At 55.0% G+C, this 23,969-nt stretch overlaps 1 protein-coding gene across 1 annotated transcript in view; it reads right to left on the bottom strand.

The window, feature by feature from the left end:
• MYO5B (myosin VB) overlaps positions 1-23,969 on the bottom strand; it is a 255,509-nt gene that overhangs the window by 211,665 nt on the left and 19,875 nt on the right. Inside the window, exon 3 of the mRNA XM_054178698.1 lies at positions 11,031-11,141. Within this exon, the coding sequence (XP_054034673.1) occupies positions 11,031-11,141 (111 nt within the window). The remainder of the gene's footprint in view (positions 1-11,030; positions 11,142-23,969) is intronic.

The raw sequence follows: 23,969 nt of genomic DNA, 5'->3' as shown, positions 1-23,969 counted from the left end.
CAGCCCGAGCATACAGCAGGGCTCCAGCCACCTCTACCGCCGGGGTACAGAATCAAAATCGCCTCCACCCCTCGGGCATTCAAACGGCTCCTCCAGCGAAAGCCATAAACGCGTCCCCAGGGCCCTTGAGAACAGCTTTCGAACTGAGTTCCCGTTCGCCCTTCCTGGGTATCGGGAGCCGGGCTCGCCTGCTCCGCCGCGGCTGGCCCTACCCCGCAGCGAGAACGGACCCGACTTTGATCTGCTCGCCGCTGCCCCTTCCCCCACTTCACCCCCCGCCGCTTCTGCCGCTCCGCAGAGAGTAAAGGTGGAGGAGGGGCAGGTCCCGCATTCTTAAGCGAAGCCCCAGTTCCGATGGTTAAGAGCCACCCCTGCTTGAAATAGCAGGAGGGGCTCCGTGCCACCGGCTACGCACCAGGTGCCCCCCGGCAATCCACGAGAACTCGCACAATCGCCCCAACAACAACAACACTTGAGCCCCAACTGCCAGAGAACCAGAACGACGCCCAGAACTAAATTTAAACTCTCTTATCTTTTGCAATCCGATCTGCAGAATGCACAATAGCAAAACTCCTCTCCTGCCTGGCTGTGGTGGGTTTAGAGGCAGACCCCCTCCCCACTACAACCATCCTCTGCTACCAAGAATGTGCTGGGTTGAGGCAGCCCCCTCTCTCCCCACCACGGGCAGGAATAAAACACTCAGACAAAGGGATTGCAAAAGTGATGAAAGTTTCAATAGAAAGCAGTGAATGTTACAGAGAACCCAAAGCGCAGTGACAAAGATCCCAAAGCAAACCCAGAGGCATCCCATTCCCACCTGAGGGTACACCCGAGACCCTCAGGGCTCCTTCTTCCCCCTCCCTCTGCTGGGCTAGTCTCAGCTGGCCAGGCCTGAGACTGCCCATCCCCCCGTGGCCTTGGGCCTAGCCAGGCCCAAAGCCAGCAGACATCTCCCCCAGTTACCGGCTGGCGGAGGAGGAAGCAAAGAGAAGGTGCCAGACCCCGCACTGGATCTTATAGTGGTGCAAAGAATCATGGTAGGAAATACACACAATGTCCTGTGTCCATCCCTCTGGGCTGGACTTCTGGACACAGGAAGTGAACACACCAGGGGGGCACCCAGCTCAAACTGCAATCTTGCTGAGCCCCAGTCCAAGCCTACTCTCCCTCAGCTTCAAACCCTTCCCCCTTGGCCTGTCTCCAGACACCCTCAGGAAAAGTCCCTCTGCAGCCTTCCTGCAGGATCCCTTCAGCTACTGGAAGGCAGCTCTAAGGTCCCCCTGGAGTTTTCTCTTCTCCAGGCTGAACTCCCCCAGCTCCCTCAGCCTGTGCTCACAGCAGAGCTGCTCCAGCCCTTGGATCATCTCTGTGGCCTCCTCTGGCCTCCCTCCAGCAGCTCTGTGTCCTTCTTCTGCTGGGGACACCAGAACTGGAGGCAGGATTGGAGGTGAGGTCTCAGCAGAGCAGAGTCCAGGGGCAGAATCCCCTCTGCTGCCCTGCTGCCCACACTCCTCTGGCTGCAGCCCAGCACACAGCTGCCTGCTGGGCTGCCTGAGGGCACTGCTGGCTCCTGGGGAGCTGCTCAGCACCCAGCACCCCCAAGGCTCTTTCTTCAGGACTGCTCTCAACCCACTCTGCACCCAGCCTGGATTTGTGCCTGGGGCTGGCCCAGCCTAAATGCTGGACCTTGCACTGTGACTTGTTGAGCCTCACGCAGTCCCTTTAGACTAAATGCTGTATGTCCCCCCACACTGCCAGAAGACAGGAAATCCCCTTGGAAAATAGCTTTGACCTTAGCAGCAGATGGTCCTGCTGGACACTGATAGTCCACACACACACTGAAGTTGTTTCCAGAGGCAGGTGAGCTTCAGCCAGGTCTGAGCAGTAACAGCCTCACCTGACCAGAGAACCTTCCAGCTCTTTGTAGAGCAGCCTCATTTCACACCAGACCAGATCCCTCCCATCTGAGCAACTTCTCAACTCCTTTTTTAATGCAAGACACTTTCATGCTCAAAATCTTACACCCCTTCAGGCAGAGGAGGACAAGGAGAAGCACAGGGAGCCTCCTGCTTGGCTACCTGAAGAGCCAGGTTCGGTGGCTAGAAGCAGAAGGCTGCCCATATGCTGTGTCTGACTCATCCCCAACCCAGCAGCATTGCCACCAGCCACAGGAAAAGATGAATTTTATTCATTCACAATGGAGGGGAAATAAAATAAACCCCTGGGTGGTTCCTTCCCGTAGGGAATCTCAAATGGGTCCTGATGCTCAGCTCCCAGCAGAATGGAAGAGTGCTCTTGGTGGCCAACAAGATGGGGCTTGGTCTCTTCTCCCAGGCAACCAGCACCAGAACAAGAGGACACAGTCTGAAGCTGTGCCAGGGGAAGTTTAGGCTGGAGGTGAGGAGAAAGTTCTTCCCAGCAGGAGAGATTGGCCACTGGAATGTGCTGCCCAGGGAGGTGGTGGAGTCACCATCCCTGGAAGTGCTCAAGAGGGGATTGGATGTGGCACTTGGAGCCATGGTTTAGTTGTCAGGAGGTGTTAGGTATCAGGTGGTAGGTTGGACTTGATGATCTCTGAGGTCTTGCCCAACCTGGTTGTTCTGTGATTCCATGATCACCACAGTCAGCAAGATGCCCTCATGGACAGGAAGAGTAATGGTCTCCTGGGGTGCATGAAGAAGTGTGGCCAGCAGGCTGAAGGAGGTTTTTCCTCCCCCTCTATTCTGCCCTGGTGTGGCCACATCTATTGAGTGTAGTTCTGGGATCTCCAGTACAAGAGAGGCAAGAAACTCCTGGTGGGAGTCCAGTGGAGAGCCAAAAGGCAATGAGGAGCCTGGAGCACCTCTGTGAGGAGCAAAGGCTGAGAGCCCCTGGGGCTGTGGAGCCTGGGGCAGAGCAGCCCCAGAAGGGCATTGAGCAATGCTCAGCAAGAGATAAAGGCTGGGGGACAAGAGAATGGGGCCAGGCTGATGCTCAGGGACAGCACAAGGGGCAGTGGGCACTGACTGGAACCCAGCAGGTTGCAGCTGATCAGGAGGAGAAAGTTGTTGTGAGGGGGCTGGAGGGCTGGAGCAGGCTGCCCAGAGAGGTTGTGGAGGGTCCTGGTGTGGAGAGCTTCCAACCCCCCCTGGGCATTGTGCTGCTGGGCAAGCTGCTGTGGGTGCTAAGGCAGGGGTCTTGGACTGGATGATCTCCAGTGGTCCCTTCTGTGAACCCCAGTTTCCACCAGCACTGCATGAGTGGATCACTGCCCATGCACACAGCATGAGAGAAGCTGACAAAAGGAGACAGGGACAGCCTCACACACAGGGCATGTCTGACAACCTCAGGCTTCTTCCATGCTCCAGTGCCATGTTTCCAACACCAGTTTGCAAGAGGCTGCAGCCAGTCTCACCTCTTAATGGCAAAGACACCAGGGATCCCTGCTGGCATTTAAAATCCAGCTCTCCATGCAGAAGCCTGCTCCTGCATGCAGAGTGCAGCCAGCAACCACAAGCCCCATGAAAATTCCCTGACAGCACAAGGACAAAAGAGAAGCACTAAACAGCTGGGTAATGCATGCTGGCTCTTGGGAACAAAAGGCTCTCAACAGCTTTCCATCCCCTGAAGACATGGGGCTTGGTGTCTCCATCTGATGCACACGTCTGCCCTGTTCCCCTTCAGTGAAGCTTTTCAGACTTGGGCCCAGGCAGGGCTGTTGTTCAGAGAGCATCAAACAGAGGTCTAAGGGAGCATCTGCACTCAGCAGTGGTCAGAGATGTTCCTTCAGTGCTTATTAAGCTACCACAGACAACACCTGCTAATCACAGAATAGCATGGAGTCATACCATAGAATCATAAAGGTAGGGAAAGACCTCCAAGGTCCTCAAGTCCAACCACTAACCCAGTGTGGACTGTTAAGCCCACCACTCAGCCATCTTTGAAACCCCTCCAGGGATGGGGACTCCAGCACTGCCCTGGGCAGCCTGGGACAGCCTAAACCTCCCCTGGTGCAACTTGAGGCCATTTCCTTTCATCCTGTTGCTTGTTCCTTGGGAGAAGAGACCAACCCCACCTGGCTCCAGTCACCTTTCAGGGGGCTGTGGAGAGCCAGAAGGTCTCCCCTCAGCCTCCTCTTCTCCAGCCTCAGCACCCCCAGCTCCTTCAGCTGTTCCTCCCCAGCCCTGCTCTCCAGACCCTTCCCCAGCTTCGCTTCTTTGGACCTGCTCCAACAATCCTTTAATCTCTTTCTACTTTCATGTTGCTGACCCTAAACTCAGCTGGACAAAAGCTCTGCAAGACTTCTTAACCTCCTTGGATTCCAGGGAAATATCCAGATTAAAGAGAAAAAGGTTCTCCCCACCCTCCTCCCCCAGTGCTAAAACTGCCAGACACATCAAGCAGAGAAGACAGATGGAGCTTGAAGTGCTCAGCAACATAGGCAGCTGCACTTCAGTGGCAGGCAGGAGGTGCTGTGCATGAGATGGGAACCCACCTGCACCCAGGCACCCCAAGAAGGCCACCCATTAGTGCTGTTCATGAAGCCTGCCCTAGAGTTGGAAGCCTGCAGTGCTTTTGACATCTATCACCAGCTTCCTGCAAAGGCTGGAGCACAGGTGACTGTGTTTGGTGGAGGGTGTGGGACTAGATGACCTCTGGAGGTCCCTTCCACCGCCCACCAGGCTGAGACTCTGTGAATGCTGTTTGATTTCTCCAAGGTTTCTAACAGAAGCAAGAGTGAAAGCATGTAAAAAACCTGCAGCAAGGGTCACCTCGTGGAAACCTCCTTGTCATTGCTAGGCAGGGAGAAGCTGGGAAGAGCGGAATGGTAGGAAGATGCCCATCAAGAGCATCATGAACACAAAGCAGCACATCATTAAGGATATGCTCAGATGAGGACAGAGTCACAGAGCTCTCAGGGCTGGAAGGGACCTCAAGGCTCAGCCAGCTCCAACCCCCTGCCATGGCCAGGGACACCTCACACCACAGCAGGTTGCTCACAGCCACCTCCAGCCTGGCTGCAAACACCTCCAGGCAGGAGGCTTCCACCACCTCCCTGGGCAGCCTGTGCCAGGCTCTCACCACCCTCATGGGGAGCAACTTCTTCCTCACATCCAATCTCAATCTCCCCACTTCTAGTTCTGCTCCATCCCCCCCAGCCCTATCCCTCCCTGACACCCTCAAAAGTCCCTCCCCAGCTTTCTTGGAGCCCCCTTCAGATCCTGGAAGGCCACAAGGAGGTCTCCTGGGAGCCTTCTCCTCTCCAGCCTGCACAACCCCAACTCCCTCAGTCTGTGCTCACAGCAGAGCAGCTCCAGCCCTCTGCTCATCCTCCTGGCCCTGCTCTGGACACCTTCCAGCCCCTCCAGATCCTTCCTGGCACAGAGGCTCCAGCACTGGCCCCAGAGCTCCAGCTGTGGTCTCAGCAGAGTGGAGCAGAGGGGCAGAATCCCCTCCCTGCCCTGCTGGCCACACTTCTCTTGCTGCAGCCCAGGCTCTGCTTGGCTCTCTGGGCTGCAGGTGCTCACTGCTGGCTCCTGTTGAGCTTCTTCTCCCCCAGCATCCCCAAGGCCTTTCCTTCAGGGCTGCTCTACAGCCAGTCCCTGCCCAGCCTACACTGGTGCCTGGGATTGCCCTGAGCCAGTGATATGATGATTTGACAGGACTTGGAACAGGGACTAAAATATTCAGGATGGTGAATTCAGGAGGTCCAGACACAGGACTACCAGGCAAGAAGCCCACCAAGCAGCAAAGGCTACAGCAACATGTTGGGTACTTCCAAGGGACAGAGAGGTGGCATCTGTGCATCTCCTCATCCAGATTTATCATGATGGAGGGGGGAAAAAAGTGTATCTCCAAGAGGAGCATGATTCACTCTTCACCCTTCACCCTCCTTAAAGTGACAGGTTGGATTTGATGATCTTTCAACCTTATTGATTCTATGATTCTAATTCTATGATTCTTTGTGAGGTGTCCCTGCCCATGGCAGGGGGGTTGGAACTAGATGATCCTTGTGGTCCCTTTCAACCCTGACTGATTCTATGATTCTAAGATCTACCCTGTGCTGAATGGGATGTGAGTCTCCCCCTGTACTTTGCTTGGGTGAGATCCCACCTGAAGCACTCTGTCCAGTTCTGGAGCCTCTGTGCCAGGAAGGATCTGGAGGGGCTGGAATGTGTCCAGAGAAGGGCCACGAGGAGGAGCAGAGGGCTGGAGCTGCTCTCCTCTGAGGACAAACTCAGAGAGTTGGGGTTGTGCAGGCTGGAGAGGAGAAGGCTCCCAGGAGACCTCATTGTGGCCTTGCAGGATCTGCAGGGGGCTCCAAGAAAGCTGGGGAGGGACTTTAGAGGGTGTCAGGGAGGGACAGGGCTGGGGGGGATGGAGCAGAACTAGAAGTGGGGAGATTGAGATTGGATGTGAGGAAGAAGTTGTTGCCCAGGAGGGTGGTGAGAGCCTGGCACAGGCTGCCCAGGGAGGTGGTGGAAGCCTCCTGGCTGGAGGTGTTTGCAGCCAGGCTGGAGGTGGCTGTGAGCAACCTGCTGTGGTGTGAGGTGTCCCTGCCCATGGCAGGGGGCTGGGGCTGGCTGAGCCTTGAGGTCCCTTCCAGCCCTGACAGCTCTGTGAGTCTATGAAATGGCAGACTGGGGAGGACAACAAAGGCAGGTGATCCTGACTGAGGGAGGGTCAGCAGCACCATGCAGAGGGTGCAGATGTCAGCATGAATGAGCTTCTTGGCCAGCCTGGCACATTCATGTGCTGCAGAAGGGCTGTGCTTGTGCTGCTCTGCAAGAATTCTTTGGATGAACAGCTTAATCAAGCGTGCCTCATTCCTCTGCTCCATCTTCCCATTCACTAATGGGAGAAAACAGAAAAAACCCTCCCTGCAGTATGGAAATGGTTGGCTGCCCAGGGATGTGAATTACTCACCCTCCTGGGAGCATTTGGAATTTGGAGGAAGTGGCTTCTATTAACTGTTTTAAGCAACTGAGCAGATCACCCTCTAGGCATTCAAGGAAACCTTACCTGATGAGTGAGCAGCCACAGAACCCCAGCATGCAGGGGGTGGGAAGGGAGCTCTGGAGATCACCCAGCCCAACCCCCCTGCTCCAGCAGGGCACCCACAGCAGCTTGCCCAGCAGCACAGTGCCCAGGGGGGGTTGGAAGCTCTCCACACCAGGACACTCCACAACCTCTCTGGGCAGCCTGCTCCAGCCCTCCAGCACCCTCACAACAATGAATTTTCCCCTCCTGCTCAGACAAAACCTCGTGGATTCCAGATTGTTCACATTGCTCTTTATCCTGTCCCTGGGCACCACTGAGCAGAGCCTGGCCCCAGCCTCTTGCCCCCCAGCCTTCAGCTCTTGCTGAGCATTGCTCAGATCCCCTCTGGGGCTGCTTTTCTCCAGGCTCAACAGCCCCAGGGGCTCTCAGCCTTTGCTCCTCACAGAGATCCTCCACAGTCCTCAACATCTTTGTAGCCTCCCCTGGATTCTCTCCAGCAGTTTCCTGTTCCTCTTGAACTGGGGAGCACAGAATGGGACTCAAGACTCCAGTGCTGGCCTTCCTACAGCAGAGAAGAAGGAGAAGAGAATCTCCCTTGACCTGCTAGCCACACTCTTCGTCATACAACCCAGGACACCATTTGGCTTCCTGTCCACAAGGGCACATTGCTGGCTCATGGTGAACTTGTTACCCACCGGGTCCTTTTCTACCAAACTGCTTTCCAGCAGCCCAACCCCTCACCCGTCCTGTGCAGGGGGCAGCTCCTCCTCAGGGGCAGGACCTTACACTTGCCCTTTTTTCAAGTTCCTGAGGTTCTTCTCCACTCCAGCCTGCCCTGGTCTCTCAGCCTGACAGTGTCAGACACCTGAGTTAAGTGACTCTTCCTGCTACAGCAGGCACCACGCATGGGAGCTGCATTTAGAATACATAGAATACACCAGGTTGGAAAAGACCCTCAAGATCATCGAGTCCAACCCCTCAACCAATCCAACACCACCCAAACAACTAACCCATGGCACCAAGCACCTCATCAAGTCTCCTCCTGAACACCTCCAATGATGGTGACTCCACCACCTCCCTGGGCAGCACATCCCAATGGGCAATCACTCTCTCTTTGTAGAACTTCTTCCTAACATCCAGCCTGAACCTCCCCTGGTGCAGCCTGAGACTGTGTCCTCTTGTTCTGCTGCTGCCTGCCTGGGAGAAGAGCCCAACCCCCACCTGGCTACAACCTCCCTTCAGGGAGTTGCAGAGAGCAATAAGGTCACCCCTGAGCCTCCTCTTCTCCAGGCTAAGCAACCCCAGCTCCCTCAGCCTCTCCTCCCAGGGCTGTGCCCCAGACCCCTCCCCAGCTTTGTTGCCCTTCTCTGGACACCTTCCAGCAGCTCAACCTCTTTCCTGACCTGAGGAGCCCAGAACTGGACACAGGACTCAAGGTGTGGCCTGAACAGTGCTGAGCACAGGGCACAATGACCTCCCTGCTCCTGCTGGCCACACTCTTCCTGATGCAGGCCAGGATGCCATTGGCACTCTTGGCCAACTGGACACACTGCTGGCTCATGTTCAGCCTACCATCACCCAGCACCCCCAGGTCCCTCTCTGCCTGGCTGCTCTCAGCCACTCTGACCCCAGCCTGTAGCACTGCCTGGGGTTGCTGTGGCCAATGTGCAGCCCCTGGCACTTGGATGTGTTCAATCTCCTGCCCCCCTTGGCCTCTGCCCATCTGCCCAGCCTGTCCAGGTCCCTCTGCAGAGCCTCTCTACCCTCCAGCAGATCAACTCCTGCCCCCAGCTTGCTGTCATCTGCAAACTTACTGATGATGGACTCAATGCCCTCATCCAGGTCATCAGTGAAGATAACTTCGCGGTGGGCACCCAGCATGGCTGCTCCCTTCCCATGAACCACACAAACTCTGCAGCTGATGCAAATGCCACCCTGAGCTTCGTCTGCAATCCCACCCTGCCACCTGACAGCCCCCATCCCTGAGACTTTTGTGCAGGACAGAAGGCAGCTGCCCTTCCCCAGCCTCCATCCTGCTTTGGGGATGATTTATGCCCGGCTGCACACGCTCTGACTGCTCGTGCATTTGAAAGCAGCACTTGCCAAGAAACATCTACATTCAAATGACTTTCTCCTATTTTATTTTTTGGCCTTTATACTTTTCTTTTTTTTTTTTAATCTGTGGGGAAGAAAAAAAAAAGAAAAGAAAGGGAAAAAAAAAAGGGGGGGTTTTGAGAAGATTAGACTTAAAGAGAGAAAAACTAAGGCGTGGAGAAAGCTGCTGCAGAGCAGCAAATTCTGCGCTCTGTGATTTTTCCACCAGCAGCTAATCACAGATCCACAGAAACATTCATCCTGGCCTGCATCAGGAAGAGTGTGGCCAGCAGGAGCAGGGAGGTCATTGTGCCCTGTGCTCAGCACTGCTCAGGCCACACCTTGAGTCCTGTGTCCAGTTCTGAGCTCCTCAGTTTAAGAAGGACATTGAGAGACTTGAAGGTGTCCAGAGAAGGGCAACAAGGCTGGGGAGAGGCCTTGAGCACAGCCCTGTGAGGAGAGGCTGAGGGAGCTGGGGTTGCTTAGCCTGCAGAAGAGGAGGCTCAGGGGAGACCTCATTGCTCTCTCCAGCTCCCTGAAGGGAGGTTGTGGCCAGGAAGGGGTTGCTCTCTTCTCCCAGGCAAGGAGCACCAGAACAAGAGGACACAGTCTGAAGCTGTGCCAGGGGAGGTTTAGGCTGGAGGTGAGGAGAAAGTTCTTCACTGAGAGAGTTGTTAGCCATGGGAATGTGCTGCCCAGGGAGGTGGTGGAGTCCCCATCCCTGGAGGTGTTCAAGAGGGGACTGGATGTGGCACTTGGTGCCATGGTCTAGTCGTGAGGTCTGTGGTGACAGGTTGGACTCGATGATCTCTGAGGTCTCTTCCAACCTTGGTGATTCTGTGGTACTGTGATTTTGGTTGGAAAAGGCCTTTAAGGTCACCCAGTCCAGCCATTCCCAACTCCACCAAGTCTGGTGCTACAGCATCACTTCCCTGCAGCTTTTGAACACCTCCAGAGAGGGGCAGCCACCTCCCTGGGCAGCCTGCTCCAGTGTTTGAGAACCTTTTCAGTGAAGTTTCACCTAACACCCAGCATAAACCTCTCCTGCTGCAGCTTGAGGCTGTCTCCTGTTGTCCTGTCACTTGTAACTTGGGAGAAGTTGGTTAACCCCCACCTGGCTCCTGCCTCTTTTCAGGAGTTGTAGAAAGCCAGAGGTCTCCCCTCAGCCTCCTTTTCATTGAATCACAGAATCAATAAGGTTGGAAAAGACCTCAGAGATCAAGTCCAACCTGTCACCCAACACCTCGTGACAACTAAACCATGGCTCCAAGTGCCACATCCAAGCCTTTCTTGAACACCCCCAGGGATGGGGACTCCACCACCTCCCTGGGCAGCACATCCCAATGGCCAATCCCTTCTTTCTGTGAAGAACTTCTTCCTCCCCTCCAGCCTAAACCTCCCCTGGTGCAGCTTGAGACTCTGTCCTCTTGTTCTGTTGCCTGGGAGAAGAAATCAACCCCCACCTGTCTCAAATCTCCTTTCAGGCAGTTGTTGAGAGAGCCAGACGGTCTCCCCTCAGCCTCCCCTTCTCCAGGCTGAACAACCCCAGGTCCCTCAGCTGCTCCTCACCAGCGCTGTTTTCTCCAGACCCAAGGTGGAGCAGGTGCCATCACCCCTTTCCAATCTGTTCAGCCACAAAACCCATCAACCTGCTAATTCCAACATAGTGCTACTCTAAACCCCTCTCATCCTGGTATCACAGACTGTTCCAACTTTGCCCACAGGATGAGAAGAGCTGAGAGGGGTCAAGGGCTTTTCTCACCGAGCCTGCTTTAACTCGAGCGTCTGGGGAGGGAGCGGGCAGGGAGAAGATGGAAGCGTCAAGGCCAACAAACCACATCAAAAACACTTCCCAAAATATCTGAGATGTCTCCAGCTTCTTCATGCATTATTTCAAAGCCTGGAAGGACTGAAAAGAGTAACCAAAAAAATAAACCCAACACCCCAAAGCTTACAGTTTCATCTTCAAGTTTCAGACGAAGGCTTTTATCTCCTTCTTTATAATCCTCGGTAATTTCCGCCGATCTCCAAACTTCATCAGGGTCAGGAATCCAAACTCTGGAGTACTGGGGAGGGAGGAAAGGAAGAAAGGAATAGCTTACACACCAGGAAGAAAGAAACAGCTTAAACCCCAGGAAACCTCAGGAAATTAAATCAGAAGTACCTTAATTCGCCGTGGCTACAATCCCACGCTCGCTGCAAAGTCAGCGCTGCAGAAACCACTCATTCCAGCCCCACCCCCCCTGAAAAAACAACCCCAAAACCAACCAACAAATGTTCTGATTTGAGGGCTCGGGGTAAATTATAGAGCAGAAGGGTTGGTTTTCAATCAGACTTTCAATCAGGCTTCTCCTGGATGAGGTGCGCCCCGAGCTTGTTGCCTTGATACAGATTCAAGGTAAATGTGAAGTTTTGATTTCCCTGGATTAAAACAAAACAACAAAAGCCAGCACAACAAACCCAAGCAACCACCTTTCCACAAGCTTGTACCACACCACTCCCTCCCCCAGCAGAGCATCCATCAATGTTTGTCTTCTGCACAGAGCAAACAAGAGCTTGCTGCCCGCCCTAACTCAAACCCACCACCCACAGAGCTAAGCAGGCAACAGGAGACACCAGGAACAACTTCTCTGGTGGGAGGTGAACATGCAAACAGGCTTCAAGGCTTCATAAAGCACTGTTTGAGATGAGATATTTGATGTTTTTAGCACCTCCAAAGCTCAGGTCACCTTTATGGCTCCAAGAGGGAATCCCAAAGGTGCCTATGAAGGGATCAAAGACTGGAGCCAGCAGCACTGCTCACAGACAACACCACCACGTCAGTCACACCTGCTGCCACAAACCTGCTAATGAGATTTAATCTCCTCCTATGATGCAGAGGTAAAGACCAGTGGGATGCACCCACGGCAAGCTGGCAGATGACACCAAGTCCAGTGGTGTGGTCGACACACTTGAGGAACGGGATTCACCTAAAGGGATCTGGACAAGGTAGAGGAGTGGGCTGCTGAGAAGCTCTTGAGCTTAAGCAAGGCCAAGTGCAAGGTCCTGCACCTGGGTTGAGCAATTCCCTTTACCAACACAGGCTGGGGATGAAGGGCTGGAGAGCAGCCCTGTGCAGAAGGCTTTGGGGGTGCAGAGCTGCCAGCCCAGAGCCAGCCCTGTGCTGGGCTGATCCCCTGGGCAGCAGGGGCAGGGAGGGGATTCTGCCCCTCTGCTGGGCTCTGCTCACACCCCCCCTGCAGTGCTGGGGCAGCTCTGCAGTGCTCAGCACAGGCAGGGAGCACGGCCAGAGGAGGCCACAGCGATGCTGGCAGGGCTGGAAGGGCTCTGCTGGGAGGCTCCAGCCTGAGAGAGTTGGCCTTGAGCAGCCTGAGGAAGAGAAGGCTCGAGGGAGACCTTCTGGTGGCTTTGCAGTGGTTCAAGGGGGCTGGAAGCAAGCTGGGGACACAGTTTTTCTGGGCCTGTTGTGAGAGGCCAAGGGGTGATGGTTTGAAGTGCAAGAGGGAGCTTGAGAGTGGAGAGAAGGCAGAAATGTTTGAGGCTGAGGGTGGTGAGAGCCTGTGCCAGGCTGCCCACAGAGGTGGGAGATGTTCCCATCCCTGGCAGCATTGCAGGTGAGGTTGTTTGGGTGCTGTGAACAACCTGCTCTGGTTGGGTATGTCCTTGCTGACTGCAGGGGGGTTAGACTGGATGAGCTTTAAGGTCCCTTCCAACCCCAACTATTCAATGATTCTATGACTGCCCAGGCCCAGCAAGTCACTCTTGCTGCACTGAGATCTCTGCTCTCAGGAGTTGGGACACATTGCCTCCTCCGTGCACAGCTTCCCTCAGCCTCTACCTCTTTCTGGAGCAGGGGTGTTGAACAAGAAGACTTTCAAAGGTCCCTTCCAACCTGTCTCTGATGCTGATTCTCTACCCATGGGGCTTCAAGAGTATAATCCTAAGAACTATAAAACTATGAACTACAAAGTGTGTCAACCTCTGCAGAGGTCACCTTGAGTCAGGCTTTTGCTGCCAGACATGGACCCACAAATCCAGCCTGAAAGCTGCACTCAGCCATTCAACAGTGAGTCAACAGGAGCCCTTCAATAATCATCCACTGGTATATGGGGGCTCATGTCCTGCCTCAACCCTTCCTGGTGGTGGAAATAAGAGCCTTATGAACTTCCTCTCAGACAAAACTCCTAGCAAATCCACACAACACCAGCACCGTGGCACCAAGGATGGGTTTGGCCCTCCTCTTAAAACCCATTCCCTGGCCAAGTAACACTCAGAGGGACCCAGGAGTTGCAGCAGCAGCAGCTGCTACCTAATGTCCAGTTCTGCAGCCAAAGAGCAGTAGTCTCTGCAAGAGCAGCCTCTGTAATTATTTTCACAGCTGCTCAATAGCTCCAGCAGTGGGAACCTTCAGATGTGAAAGGTGCTGCCACAAAGGTGCTGCCAGAGCAGCAGTTTTATCAGGCAGGGGAAATAGGTGGACTTCTCCCAGCACACCACCAGCCCTCAGTGCTTTCCATGCCACAAAGAAAGGAAGGTGCCATGGGGAAGGGGCTGGTTCAGAACACCCAGCCCAATCTCCTCTGTCCCCACCAGCAAGCAGCAGTAGGATAGGATAGGATAGGATAGGATAGGATAGGATAGGATAGGATAGGATAGGATAGGATAGGAATAGCATAGCATAGCATAGAATAGCATAGCATAGATCAGGTTGGAAGAGACCTTTGAGATCACCAAGTCCAACCTATCACCCAGCACCATCTGATCAACTCAACCATGGCACCAAGGGCCTCAGCCAGGCTCTTCCTAAACACCTCCAGGGATGGGAACTCCACCACCTCCCTGGGCAGCACATCCCAATGGTCAATCTCTCTTGCTGGGAAGAATTTCTTCCTCACTTCCAGCCTAAACCTCCCCTGGCACAACTTCAGACTGTATCCTCTTGTTCTGCTGCTGGGTGCCTGGGAGAAGAGCCCAACCCCCACCTGGCTCCAACCTCCCTTCAGGGAGTTGCAGAGAGCAAGAAGGTCTCCCCTGAGCCTCCTCTTCTGCAGGCTAAGCAACCCCAGCTCCCTCAGCCTCTCCTCACAGGGCTGTGCTCCAGACCCCTCCCCAGCTTTGTTGCCCTTCTCTGGACACCTTCCAGCAGCTCAACCTCTTTCCTAACCTGAGGAGCCCAGAACTGGACACAGGACTCAAGGTGTGGCCTAAGCAGTGCTGAGCACAGGGCACAATGACCTCCCTGCTCCTGCTGGCCACACTGTTCCTGATGCAGACCAGGATGCCCTTGGCCTTCTTGGCCACCTGGGCACACTGCAGGCTCATGTTCAGCCTACCATCAACCAGCACCCCCAGGTCCCTCTCTGCCTGACTGCTCTCCAGCCACTCTGACCCCAGCCTGTAGCTCTGCCTGGGGTTGCTGTGGCCAATGTGCAGCACCTGGCACTTGGATGTGTTCAATCTCCTGCCCTCGGCCTCTGCCCATCTGCCCAGCCTGTCGAGGTCCCTCTGCAGAGCCTCTCTACCCTCCAGCAGATCAACTCCCTCCCCCAGCTTGCTGTCATCATACACCCTTGCAGCATGGCCAGGATGTGCCCCAGATGTGGCTGAAGCATGAAAGGAGTAGGGGCAGATAGTGAGGTGGCAACACAACACTCAGCTCTCCGCTTACCCTGAGTCTTGTCCCACTTTCTCCAAGTTCCAGCACTATGGGAAGGACTTCATGGAGCACTGCTGCAGCTCTGCAGAGCACCTTGCCTGCCTTTTCATCCCCACCACTGTGGTTTCATGCAGTGCCAGCTCTCCTGGCACAAAAGAGATCAAACATGCTGTAGAAATGCCTGAAATAGTCGGGGATCAGGATGTACCCAGCTCAAGGCAGCCTCAAAACCAAGATGCTGCTGGTTGTGTCTGGAGTCCTACAAAGTCTCCACCTGCACACAGGGCTAGGCTGGGCTGAACCATGGCCCTGCCTGGAAAAACAGATGCAGAGAGACATGCTGACCCCAAAGCAGCCCACAAAGGTGTCCAAAGGAGAGTGAAGGGTCCAGAGCATAAATCTTGTGAGGAGCAGCTGAGGGACCCAAGCAAAGCCTTTGAGGCTGTCCCACCCCACATCCTGGTCTCCAGGCTGGTGACACATGGGTTTGAGGGGTGACCACTAGATGGATACACAACTGGCTTGATGGCTGCACCCAGGGAGTGGCTGTCAGTGGAGGCCAGGGACAAGCAGAGTCCCTCAGGGATCAGTCCTGGGACCAGGCTTGTTCAACATCTCTGTGGGTGCCATGGACAGTGGCATTGAGTGCAGCCTCAGCAGGTTTGCTGATGACACCAAGCTGTGTGGGGCAGCAGACAGCTGGAGGGAAGGGATCCATCCAGAGGGACCTGGGCAGGCTGCAGAGCTGGGCACAAGCCAACCTCAGGAGGTGCAACAAGACCAAGGGCAGGGTCCTGCAGCTGGGTGGAGGCAATCCCAGGCACAAATCCAGGCTGGGCAGGGACTGGCTGGAAAGCAGCCCTGAGGAGAGAGCCTTGGGGGTGCTGGTGGAGGAGAAGCTCACCAGGAGCTCTCAGAGTGCACTTGAAGCCCGGAAAGCCAACCAGAGCCTGGGCTGCAGCAAGAGAAGTGTGGCCAGCAGGGCAAGGGAGGTGATTCTCCCCCTCTGCTCAGCTCTGGGGAGACCCCACCTGGAGTACTGCCTCCAGTTCTGGAGCCCCTATGACAAGAGGGATCTGGAGGTGCTGGAAGGTGTCCAGAGAAGGGCCAGGAGGATGAGCAGAGGGCTGGAGCACCTCTCCTATGAGGACAGACTGAAGGAGTTGGGGCTGTTCAGTCTGGAGAAGAGAAAGCTCCCAGGTGACCTCATTGTGGCCTTCCAGCATCTGAAGGGAGCTGCAGGAAGGCTGGGGAGGGACTGCTCAGGATCTCAGGTAGTGATAGGACTAGGGGGAATGGAATGAAGCTGGAGGTGAGGAGGAAGTTCTTCCCCATGAGAGTGGTGAAGCCCTGGAATGGGTTGTCCAGGGAGGTGGTTGGGGCCCTGTCCCTGGAGGTGTTTAAGCCCAGGCTGGATGAGGCTCTGGCCAGCCTGATCTAGTGTGGGGTGTCCCTGCCCATGGCAGGGGGGCTGGAACTGGCTGATCCTTGTGGTCCCTTCCAACCCATGGGTCCCATCAAACCCCTGTGTCACCAGCTTGGAGACCAGGATGTGGGGTGGGACGGTGTCAAAGGCTGTCAAAGGTCACATCAAGCCTTTCTAGCAGCTCATCACCAACCATGGCCAGCAGCCATCTGAGAGGCAGGCAAACTCTGGGAACTGCTGGTGGAAGGTAGCAGCTCTCAGCAACCGTCACCCAGGGACGGATTTTCAACCTGCTGGTGGAAGACTTCACATTGCACCAGCTACCCTGACCACCAAAACAGAGACTTCTTGTAACAGAACTGATTTTCCCCCATGTGCAAGGGATCATGCAGGACAGAGGGCAGTGGAGCAAAGAGGAGCCTCTCAGGAGCCTTTGGGGCAGCTTATTCCTCAGCTGTGAGATCCTGAATGAAATCACCACTCCGGCCTAAGTGCTCCCAGCACCAAGTGCTTCCCACCCTGCCAGATGTCTGCAGGCTGTTAGGACAGGCTGGGATGAATGCATCTCCCCAGGCATCCATAATGCTGTCCTCTCATGTGCACACACAGAGGCATCCAGAAAGGAGATCCCCATTACTTCTGCTCTGCATCTTCACCCTCCTCCCCTCCTTGCCCTGCTCCAGCAGAGAAGCCAACTCCCCAGGCTGGGCAGGCTGCTGCACAAACCTGCATCTGACCCTTGCCTTTCACCCATAAATCCCAAACATGTCAGAGCACACAGGGTTGAAGTAAAAGCACTTTGTCATTCTCAGGTCTTTACGAGGCAAGTGTTAATTACACCAGTGGTGGGGGCATGCTGGAGCACCACCTTCACACTGCCTGCCTTACCTGCCTCCAGCTTCTGCAACCTGCCTCCTCCAAAGCTGTTTGCTGGTTGAATTCATACAGATGAGAGCCACCAGGCCACCAAAGTCACGTCCCCAGGCACCCAACAGATGGGGCAGGAGAGGGGATTCTGCCCCTTGGCTCTGCTCTGCTCAGACCTCACCTCCAATCCTGCCTCCAGTTCTGCTGTCCCCAGCAGGAGGAGGACACAAAGCTGCTGGAGGGAGGCCAGAGGAGGCCACAGAGATGATCCAAGGGCTGCAGCAGCTCTGCTGTGAGGCCAGGCTGAGGGAGCTGGGGGAGTTCAGCCTGGAAAAGAGAAGACTCCAGGGGGACCTTAGAGCTGCCTTCCAGTAGCTGAAGGGATCCTGCAGGAAGGCTGCAGAGAGACTTTTCCTGAGGGTGTCTGGAGACAGGCCAAGGGGGAAGGGTTTGAAGCTGAGGCAGAGCAGGGTCAGACTAGAGCTGAGGAAGTTGTTCCTCAGTATGAGGGTGGTGAGAGTCTAGAATGGGCTGCCCAGGGAGGCTGGGGCTGCCTCTTCCCTGGGAGTGTCCCAAGGCCAGGCTGGATGAGGCCTTGAGCAGCTGAGTCTGGTTGAGAGGAGTCCCTGCCCATGGCAGGAGGGTTGCAGTAGATGCTCTCTGAGGTCCTTTCCAATCTAAACCATTCCATGATAGGATCTCAGTGAACCTCTACTTCCACAGACTCACTTCTAGCATAACTGTTCCACTTTGCACAGTGGTAGATGCCTCGTCCCTGGCAACTCTCCAGGTCAGGCTGGAGAGGGCTCTGAGCAGCCTGATCCATCTACAGAAGTCCCTGCTCCCTGTGGGGTGGTTGAACTAGATGAGCTTTGAAGATCTCTTCCAACCCAAACCATTTGTTTGCTCCCTGGTTCTGTGTGCCATGTCCTGGCTTTGTTAGCTTCATCAACCTCTCAGCCTTCTGGAGGAGCTTGCTACAAAGGGCAAGGGGCAGGCAGGTCTGTCTCAAAGCCCTGGGAAAGGAGGACCACCCTGATTTCAGGGTCTTGAGACACAACAACCCTGGGCAGACCACTTAACCTGCCACTGCTCCAGTGTCTCCATCCAGCTGGGCAGAATGAAAAGCCTTTCTTCAGATTATGAAATGGTTTGGGTTGGACAGGACCTTAGAGATCATCACATCTCCAACCCTCTGCCATGGGGAGGGACATCATCTGCTAAACCAGGTTGCTCAAGGGCACAAGCAACTGAATGGAACTGGAGCCCCTACAGCTCTGCTGGGCAACCTGGTCCAGTGCCTCACCACCTCCTTCTCAATGTCTCATCTCAACCCAGCTTCTTCCAGTTTGAAGCCATCACTCCTCACCCTGCCTTGTAAAAAGTCCCTCTCCAGCCCTCCTGTAGGCCCCTTCAAATCCTGAAAGGCCACCAGAAGGTCTCCCTGGAGCCTTCTCTTCTGCAGGCTGCCCAAGCCCAACTCTCTCAGCCTGGAGCCTCCCAGCAGAGCCCTGCCAGCATTGCTGTGGCCACCTCTAGCCCTGCTCCACATCCTTGATCCTCAGGGACACCTTTGAATGATCCAAAGGAGTTCTACCTTCTCAGCCTCTCCAGGAAAAACACAACCAATCTGTGTTTGGCTTTTTGGTGGGGTTTTGTTTGGGTTTCTGGGGTTGCTTTTTTGTGTAACCACATTCCCAATAAAGCCAAGACAATTCAGTCCTTCCCAAGCTCCTTGCTTTACCCCACTCAGCTTAAGCAGAAGCTTAGTAAAGCCAATCCCCACCCCCTGCTTTGATTTAGCTGTTAGCAGATGCAGATTAAAACCAACACCAAATGAGAAGAGGCAGGGCTGTGTTTTGCTGCCTAGAAGCTCTCAGGCCCTCCCAGCAAGCTCCAGGGCAACCTGCTCAGTGGATGGCTCCATCACAGCAGGAGGAGATACTGGCCTGCCATGGAGCAAGTTACACCAACCAACCATTAAATCAGCCAGAAAAATTGCTTCCATCTCAGTTCATCCAGGGCTGTTTGGTGCTTCCAAGTCTTGGAGGCAAGCTGGAGGCCAGTAAATCCACCTTTGTTATTACTGGGCTTTAATCCCCCAAGTTATTCCAGGAATGACAACACTCATGGCTGACCCCAGGAAGTTTTCATAGCTCCTGGCTCAGGGGCACTCCTCCAGGAGCATCCTTCCAAGTGGACTGCAGGGCAGAGAACCCACGACACTGGCAAGAAAAGAGCACCAGCTGCCCAGCAATTAGGGATTCAATAACGAAGATTCAGTATCCCACATCCAAGGCTCTTCCACACAGCTGAAGAAAACTTCAGAAAGGACCTGAGTACGAATTGGAGACAGAATCCCAGCATGGTGGAGGATGGAAAGGACCACTGGAGATCATCCAGTCCAACCCCCCTGCTGAAGCAGGGTACCCACAGCAGCTTGTCCACAATCAGGGGGATTGGAAGCTCTCCAGGGAAGGAGACTCCACAACCCCACTGGGCAGCCTGCTCCAGGCCTCCAGCACCCTCACAGCAAGGAAGTGTCCAGAAAAAACCTCCTGGGTTCCAGCTTGTGCCCACTGCCCCCTGTCCTGTCACTGGACACTGACAAGACTCTGGCCCCACACTCTTGCTGAGCATTGCTCAGATCCTCTCTGGGGCTGCTCTGCTCCAGGCTCAACAGCCCCAGGGGCTCTCAGCCTCTGCTCCTCACAGAGCTGCTCCAGGGCCCCTCAGCACCTTTGTAGCCTCTGCTGGACTCTCTCCAGTAGTTCCCTGTCTCTCTTGAACTGGGAACCCAGAACTGGACCCAGGACTCGTTGTGGCCTCCCCAGGACAGAATAGAGGGGCACAAGAACCTTTCTCAACCTGCTGGCCAGGACCCCAGGAGACCCCTGGCCTCCTTGGCTACAAGAACCCATTTCTGGCTTCATGATGAACTTGTTCAGCAGCATCCTCAGGTCCTTCTGCACAGAGCTGCCTTCCAGCAGCTCGATCCTTCACACCAGTTCTGTTGCAGGACCCTACCCTTGCCCTGGTTGAACCTCATGAGCTTCCTCTCCACCCAGCTCGGAGCCTGCCCAGGTCTCACTGCATGGCAGCACAGCCTGAGGAGTGTCAGCCACTGCTCCCAGTGCTGTGCCATCAGCAAACTGCCTGAGGCTCCACTCTGCCCCTTCACCCAGGTCACTGATGAAGGTGCTGAACAAGGCTGCTCCCTGACTCCGAGGGAACACTGCAAGCCACAGGCCTCCAGCTAGACCCTGCAGTGCTGATCACAACCCTCTGAGCTCTGTCCTTCAGCCAATTCTCAACCTCACTGCCTGACCCACACTGTACCTAGAGATGGTGATGTGCCCCTTAGAAAACCCATAGCAGCCAAAAGAGAGGTGAAGTCTGGGACAAATCTGTGCATTTTTCTCCTCCCTCTTTGCAGTGGGTTTATTGCCAGCCTCTTCAGAGGGGTAACATGGTGCAGTGCTAATGGATGCTCTTGAAGAGGACAGACATGCATATGGAAAAGGAAAGAGCATGAGCTTCAGCCCTGGCTTACCAAGAATATTTGCATTTCATAATACAGCACAGGAATGGCTCAGCAGCTTAACTGGAACCAGGCCAATAACCACCCAACAGCTCTCACCAACCCTCTGCTACCACAGTGCTCCCCAGTTTGTCCTTTCCCAGTGAAAAGAGTAAAATGCTCTCTCTGCTTCCCACCAGAAGATCACACCAGACAGCAGGGTTCAGAGTGTGGATGTCACTTTTATTTTCCCATGACTAAAAGGTAATTAATTATGGAGTTATTGAGCTGTATTAAGACACCCTTGTGCCAACCACTGTGCTCCTCCATGCCAGGAAGAGCTGCTCCGTGGGTGCTGTCGACAGGAGGGCACAGAAAAGCAGCAGCTCCAGGGCTTTCCTGGGCTCCTGCAGCCTTAAAAATCCCTTCTGCCCCACTTGGCAGTGATTCAGGAGGGAAAAAAATCTTCATGATGCAGCAAGGCACAGGCGAGGTGCTTGGCCATCCTTGGCTAAGGGACTTGTGGGCTCTTCAGCTTGGTATTACCGCTCACAACACTGAGCAGCAGGACAGATGGCAAACCATAACCCCCCCCTCTCCCATCCTCTGAATGAAATCTTCATGCCAGGAGTGATTGCTCCCCTGCCTGACAGAGAGAGGTCCCAGACGACTGGAAGCTGGCCAGCGTGGTGCCCATCCACAAGAAGGGTCCCTTGGATGAGCCAGGGAATTACAGGCCTGTCAGCCTGACCTCAGTGCCAGGCAAGATTATGGCACAGGTCATCCTGAGTGCAATCACACAGCACTTAGAGGATGGCTTAGGGAGGGTTTAGGAAGGGCAGGTCCTGCCTGACCAACCTGATCTCCTTCTATGCCCAGCTGACTGCCTGGTGGATGAGGGGAGGCTGTGGATGTAGTCTACCTGGACCTCAGCAAGGCCTTTGACACCGCTCCCCACAGCAAACTCCTGGCCAAGCTGTCAGCCCATGGCTTGGATGGGAGCACACTGCGATGGGTTAGGAACTGGCTGGAGGCTGAGCCCAGAGAGTGGTGGTGAATGGTGCCACATCCAGCTGGCAGCCAGGCACCAGTGGTGTGCCCCAGGGATCAGTGCTGGGCCCCATCCTCTTTAATATCTTCATTGATGATCTGGACGAGGACATTGAGTCCATCAGCAGTAAATTTGCTGACAACACCAAGCTGGGGGCAGGAGTTGATCTGCTGGAGGGTAGAGAGGCTCTGCAGAGGGACCTGGACAGGCTGGGCAGATGGGCAGAGGCCAAGGGCAGGAGACTGAACACATCCAAGTGCCAGGTTCTGCACATTGGCCACAGCAACCCCAGGCAGTGCTACAGGCTGGGGTCAGAGTGGCTGAGAGCAGCCAGGCAGAGAGGGACCTGGGGGGGCTGGGTGAGAGTAGGCTGAACATGAGCCTGCAGTGTGCCCAGAGGGCCAATGGCATCCTGGCCTGCATGAGGAACAGTGTGGCCAGCAGGAGCAGGGAGGTCATTGTGCCCCTGTACACTGCACTGGTTAGGCCACACCTTGAGTCCTGTGTCCAGTTCTGGGCTCCTCAGGTTAGGAAAGAGGTTGAGCTGCTGGAAGGTGTCCAGAGAAGGGCAACAAAGCTGGGGAGGGGTCTGGGGCACAGCCCTGTGAGGAGAGGCTGAGGGAGCTGGGGTTGCTTAGCCTGGAGAAGAGGAGGCTCAGGGGAGACCTTCTTGCTCTCTGCAACTCCCTCAAGGGAGGTTGCAGCCAGGTGGGGGTTGGTCTCTTCTCCCAGGCAAGCAGAACCAGAACAAGAGGACACAGTCTGAAGCTGTGCCAGGGGAGGTTTAGGCTGAAAGTGAGGAAAAAGTTCTTCATAGAGAGAGAGCTGTTGGCCATTGGGATGTGCTGCCCAGGGAGGTGGTGGAGTCCCCATCCCTGGAGGTGTTCAGGAGGAGACTGGCTAGGGTGCCTCGTTGCATGGCTTAGTTGATCAGATGGTGTTGGATGATAGGTTGGACTTGATGATCTCTGAGGTCTCTTCCAAAATGATTGTTTCAATGATTCTATGAAGGTCTCTTCCAACCTGGTTTATTCTATTCTCTTCTACAAGGGAAGATCATATTCAGGTCAGGGCTCCCCAGGCTGTGCCATGACTCCAGGACCCACTGACCCCTATGCTGGCTGCTCTCTTTGGACACCAAACCCTCAGAAGAGTCAGGGAGGGATGGCAGAGGGTTTCACTGCTGGGGACAGAGCAGGTAGGGATGTTCCAGTGCTGCACATCCCTCTACTGCCTCAATCACAGAAACCTAGAATGGTAGGGGTTAGAAGGGACCTCCAGAGATCGAGTCCAAGCCCCTTGCCAAAGCACAGTCATCCAGGGCAAGTCACACAAGAACACAGCCAGACAGGTCTTGAAAGTCTCCCGAGGAGGAGACTCCACAGCCTCTCTGGGCAGCCTGCTCCAGACCTCCAGCATTCTCCTACCAAAGAATTTCCTCCTCCTGTTCAGACAGAAGTTCCTGGGTTCCACTTTTTGCCCACTTCCCTTTGTCCTGTCACTGGGCACCACTAAAGAGAGTGTAGCCCCATTCTCACCCCTCACCCCTGAGCTCCCCTCTCAGGCTGCTGAGAAGGAGACTCTACAGCCTCTCTGGGCAGCCTGCTCAGGGCCTCCAGCACCCTCACAGCTTGAAGTTTCTCCTCATGTTAAGGCAGACCAGTTCCAGTCTGCATCCACTGCTCCTTGCTCTGTCACAGGACACCACCTGGCCCCTCCCTGACACCCACCCTTCAGACAATGATAAACATTGCTCAGATGCCCTCTGGGGCTGCTCTTCTCCAGTCTCAACAGACCCAGGGCTCATCAGCCACATGTTCCAGTCCCTTAATCATCCTTGCATCCTCTGCTGGACTCTCTCCAGTGCCTCCCTGTCCCTCCTGAACTGGGGAGCTCAGAACTGGACCCATTCCTCCACATGTGGCCTCATTAGGACAGAGTGGAAGGGGTAGGAGAACCTCCCTTGACTTGCTGCCCACACTCTTCTGAATGTGCCCCAGGCCCTTTCAGCCACCAGGGCACACTGCTGCCCACCAGCACTCCAACCAAGGTCCTTCTCCATGGAGCTGCTTTCCAGCAGGTCAAGCCCCTATCTGTACAACCCCTAGTACTGCTGCACTGGTACCTGATGCTGGGATGTCTGCAAGAGCTCAGCATCCCCAGCACCTGCAGCATGAGCCCAGAAGCTCCAATCTAGCCCCAGAGTTTCCACCTACACAGCACAGAGACCTCTAATAGGAGAAGACCCAATTCTTCCTCTCCATAAAACCCCAAAAAATGCTGAAGGGAGAGGCTGTGACTGGCAAATCAACATTTCAACAGCCAGCAAGGGACACACATGACACAAATATGCTCAAGGAGCAGGGTAAACAAA

Source organism: Dryobates pubescens, chromosome Z, assembly GCF_014839835.1.
Source record: "Dryobates pubescens isolate bDryPub1 chromosome Z, bDryPub1.pri, whole genome shotgun sequence".
In the NCBI taxonomy this organism is placed as follows: Eukaryota; Metazoa; Chordata; class Aves; order Piciformes; family Picidae; genus Dryobates; species Dryobates pubescens.
Note: the sequence above shows the minus strand (reverse complement) of the source record. Positions and strands in the feature narration are given on the sequence as shown.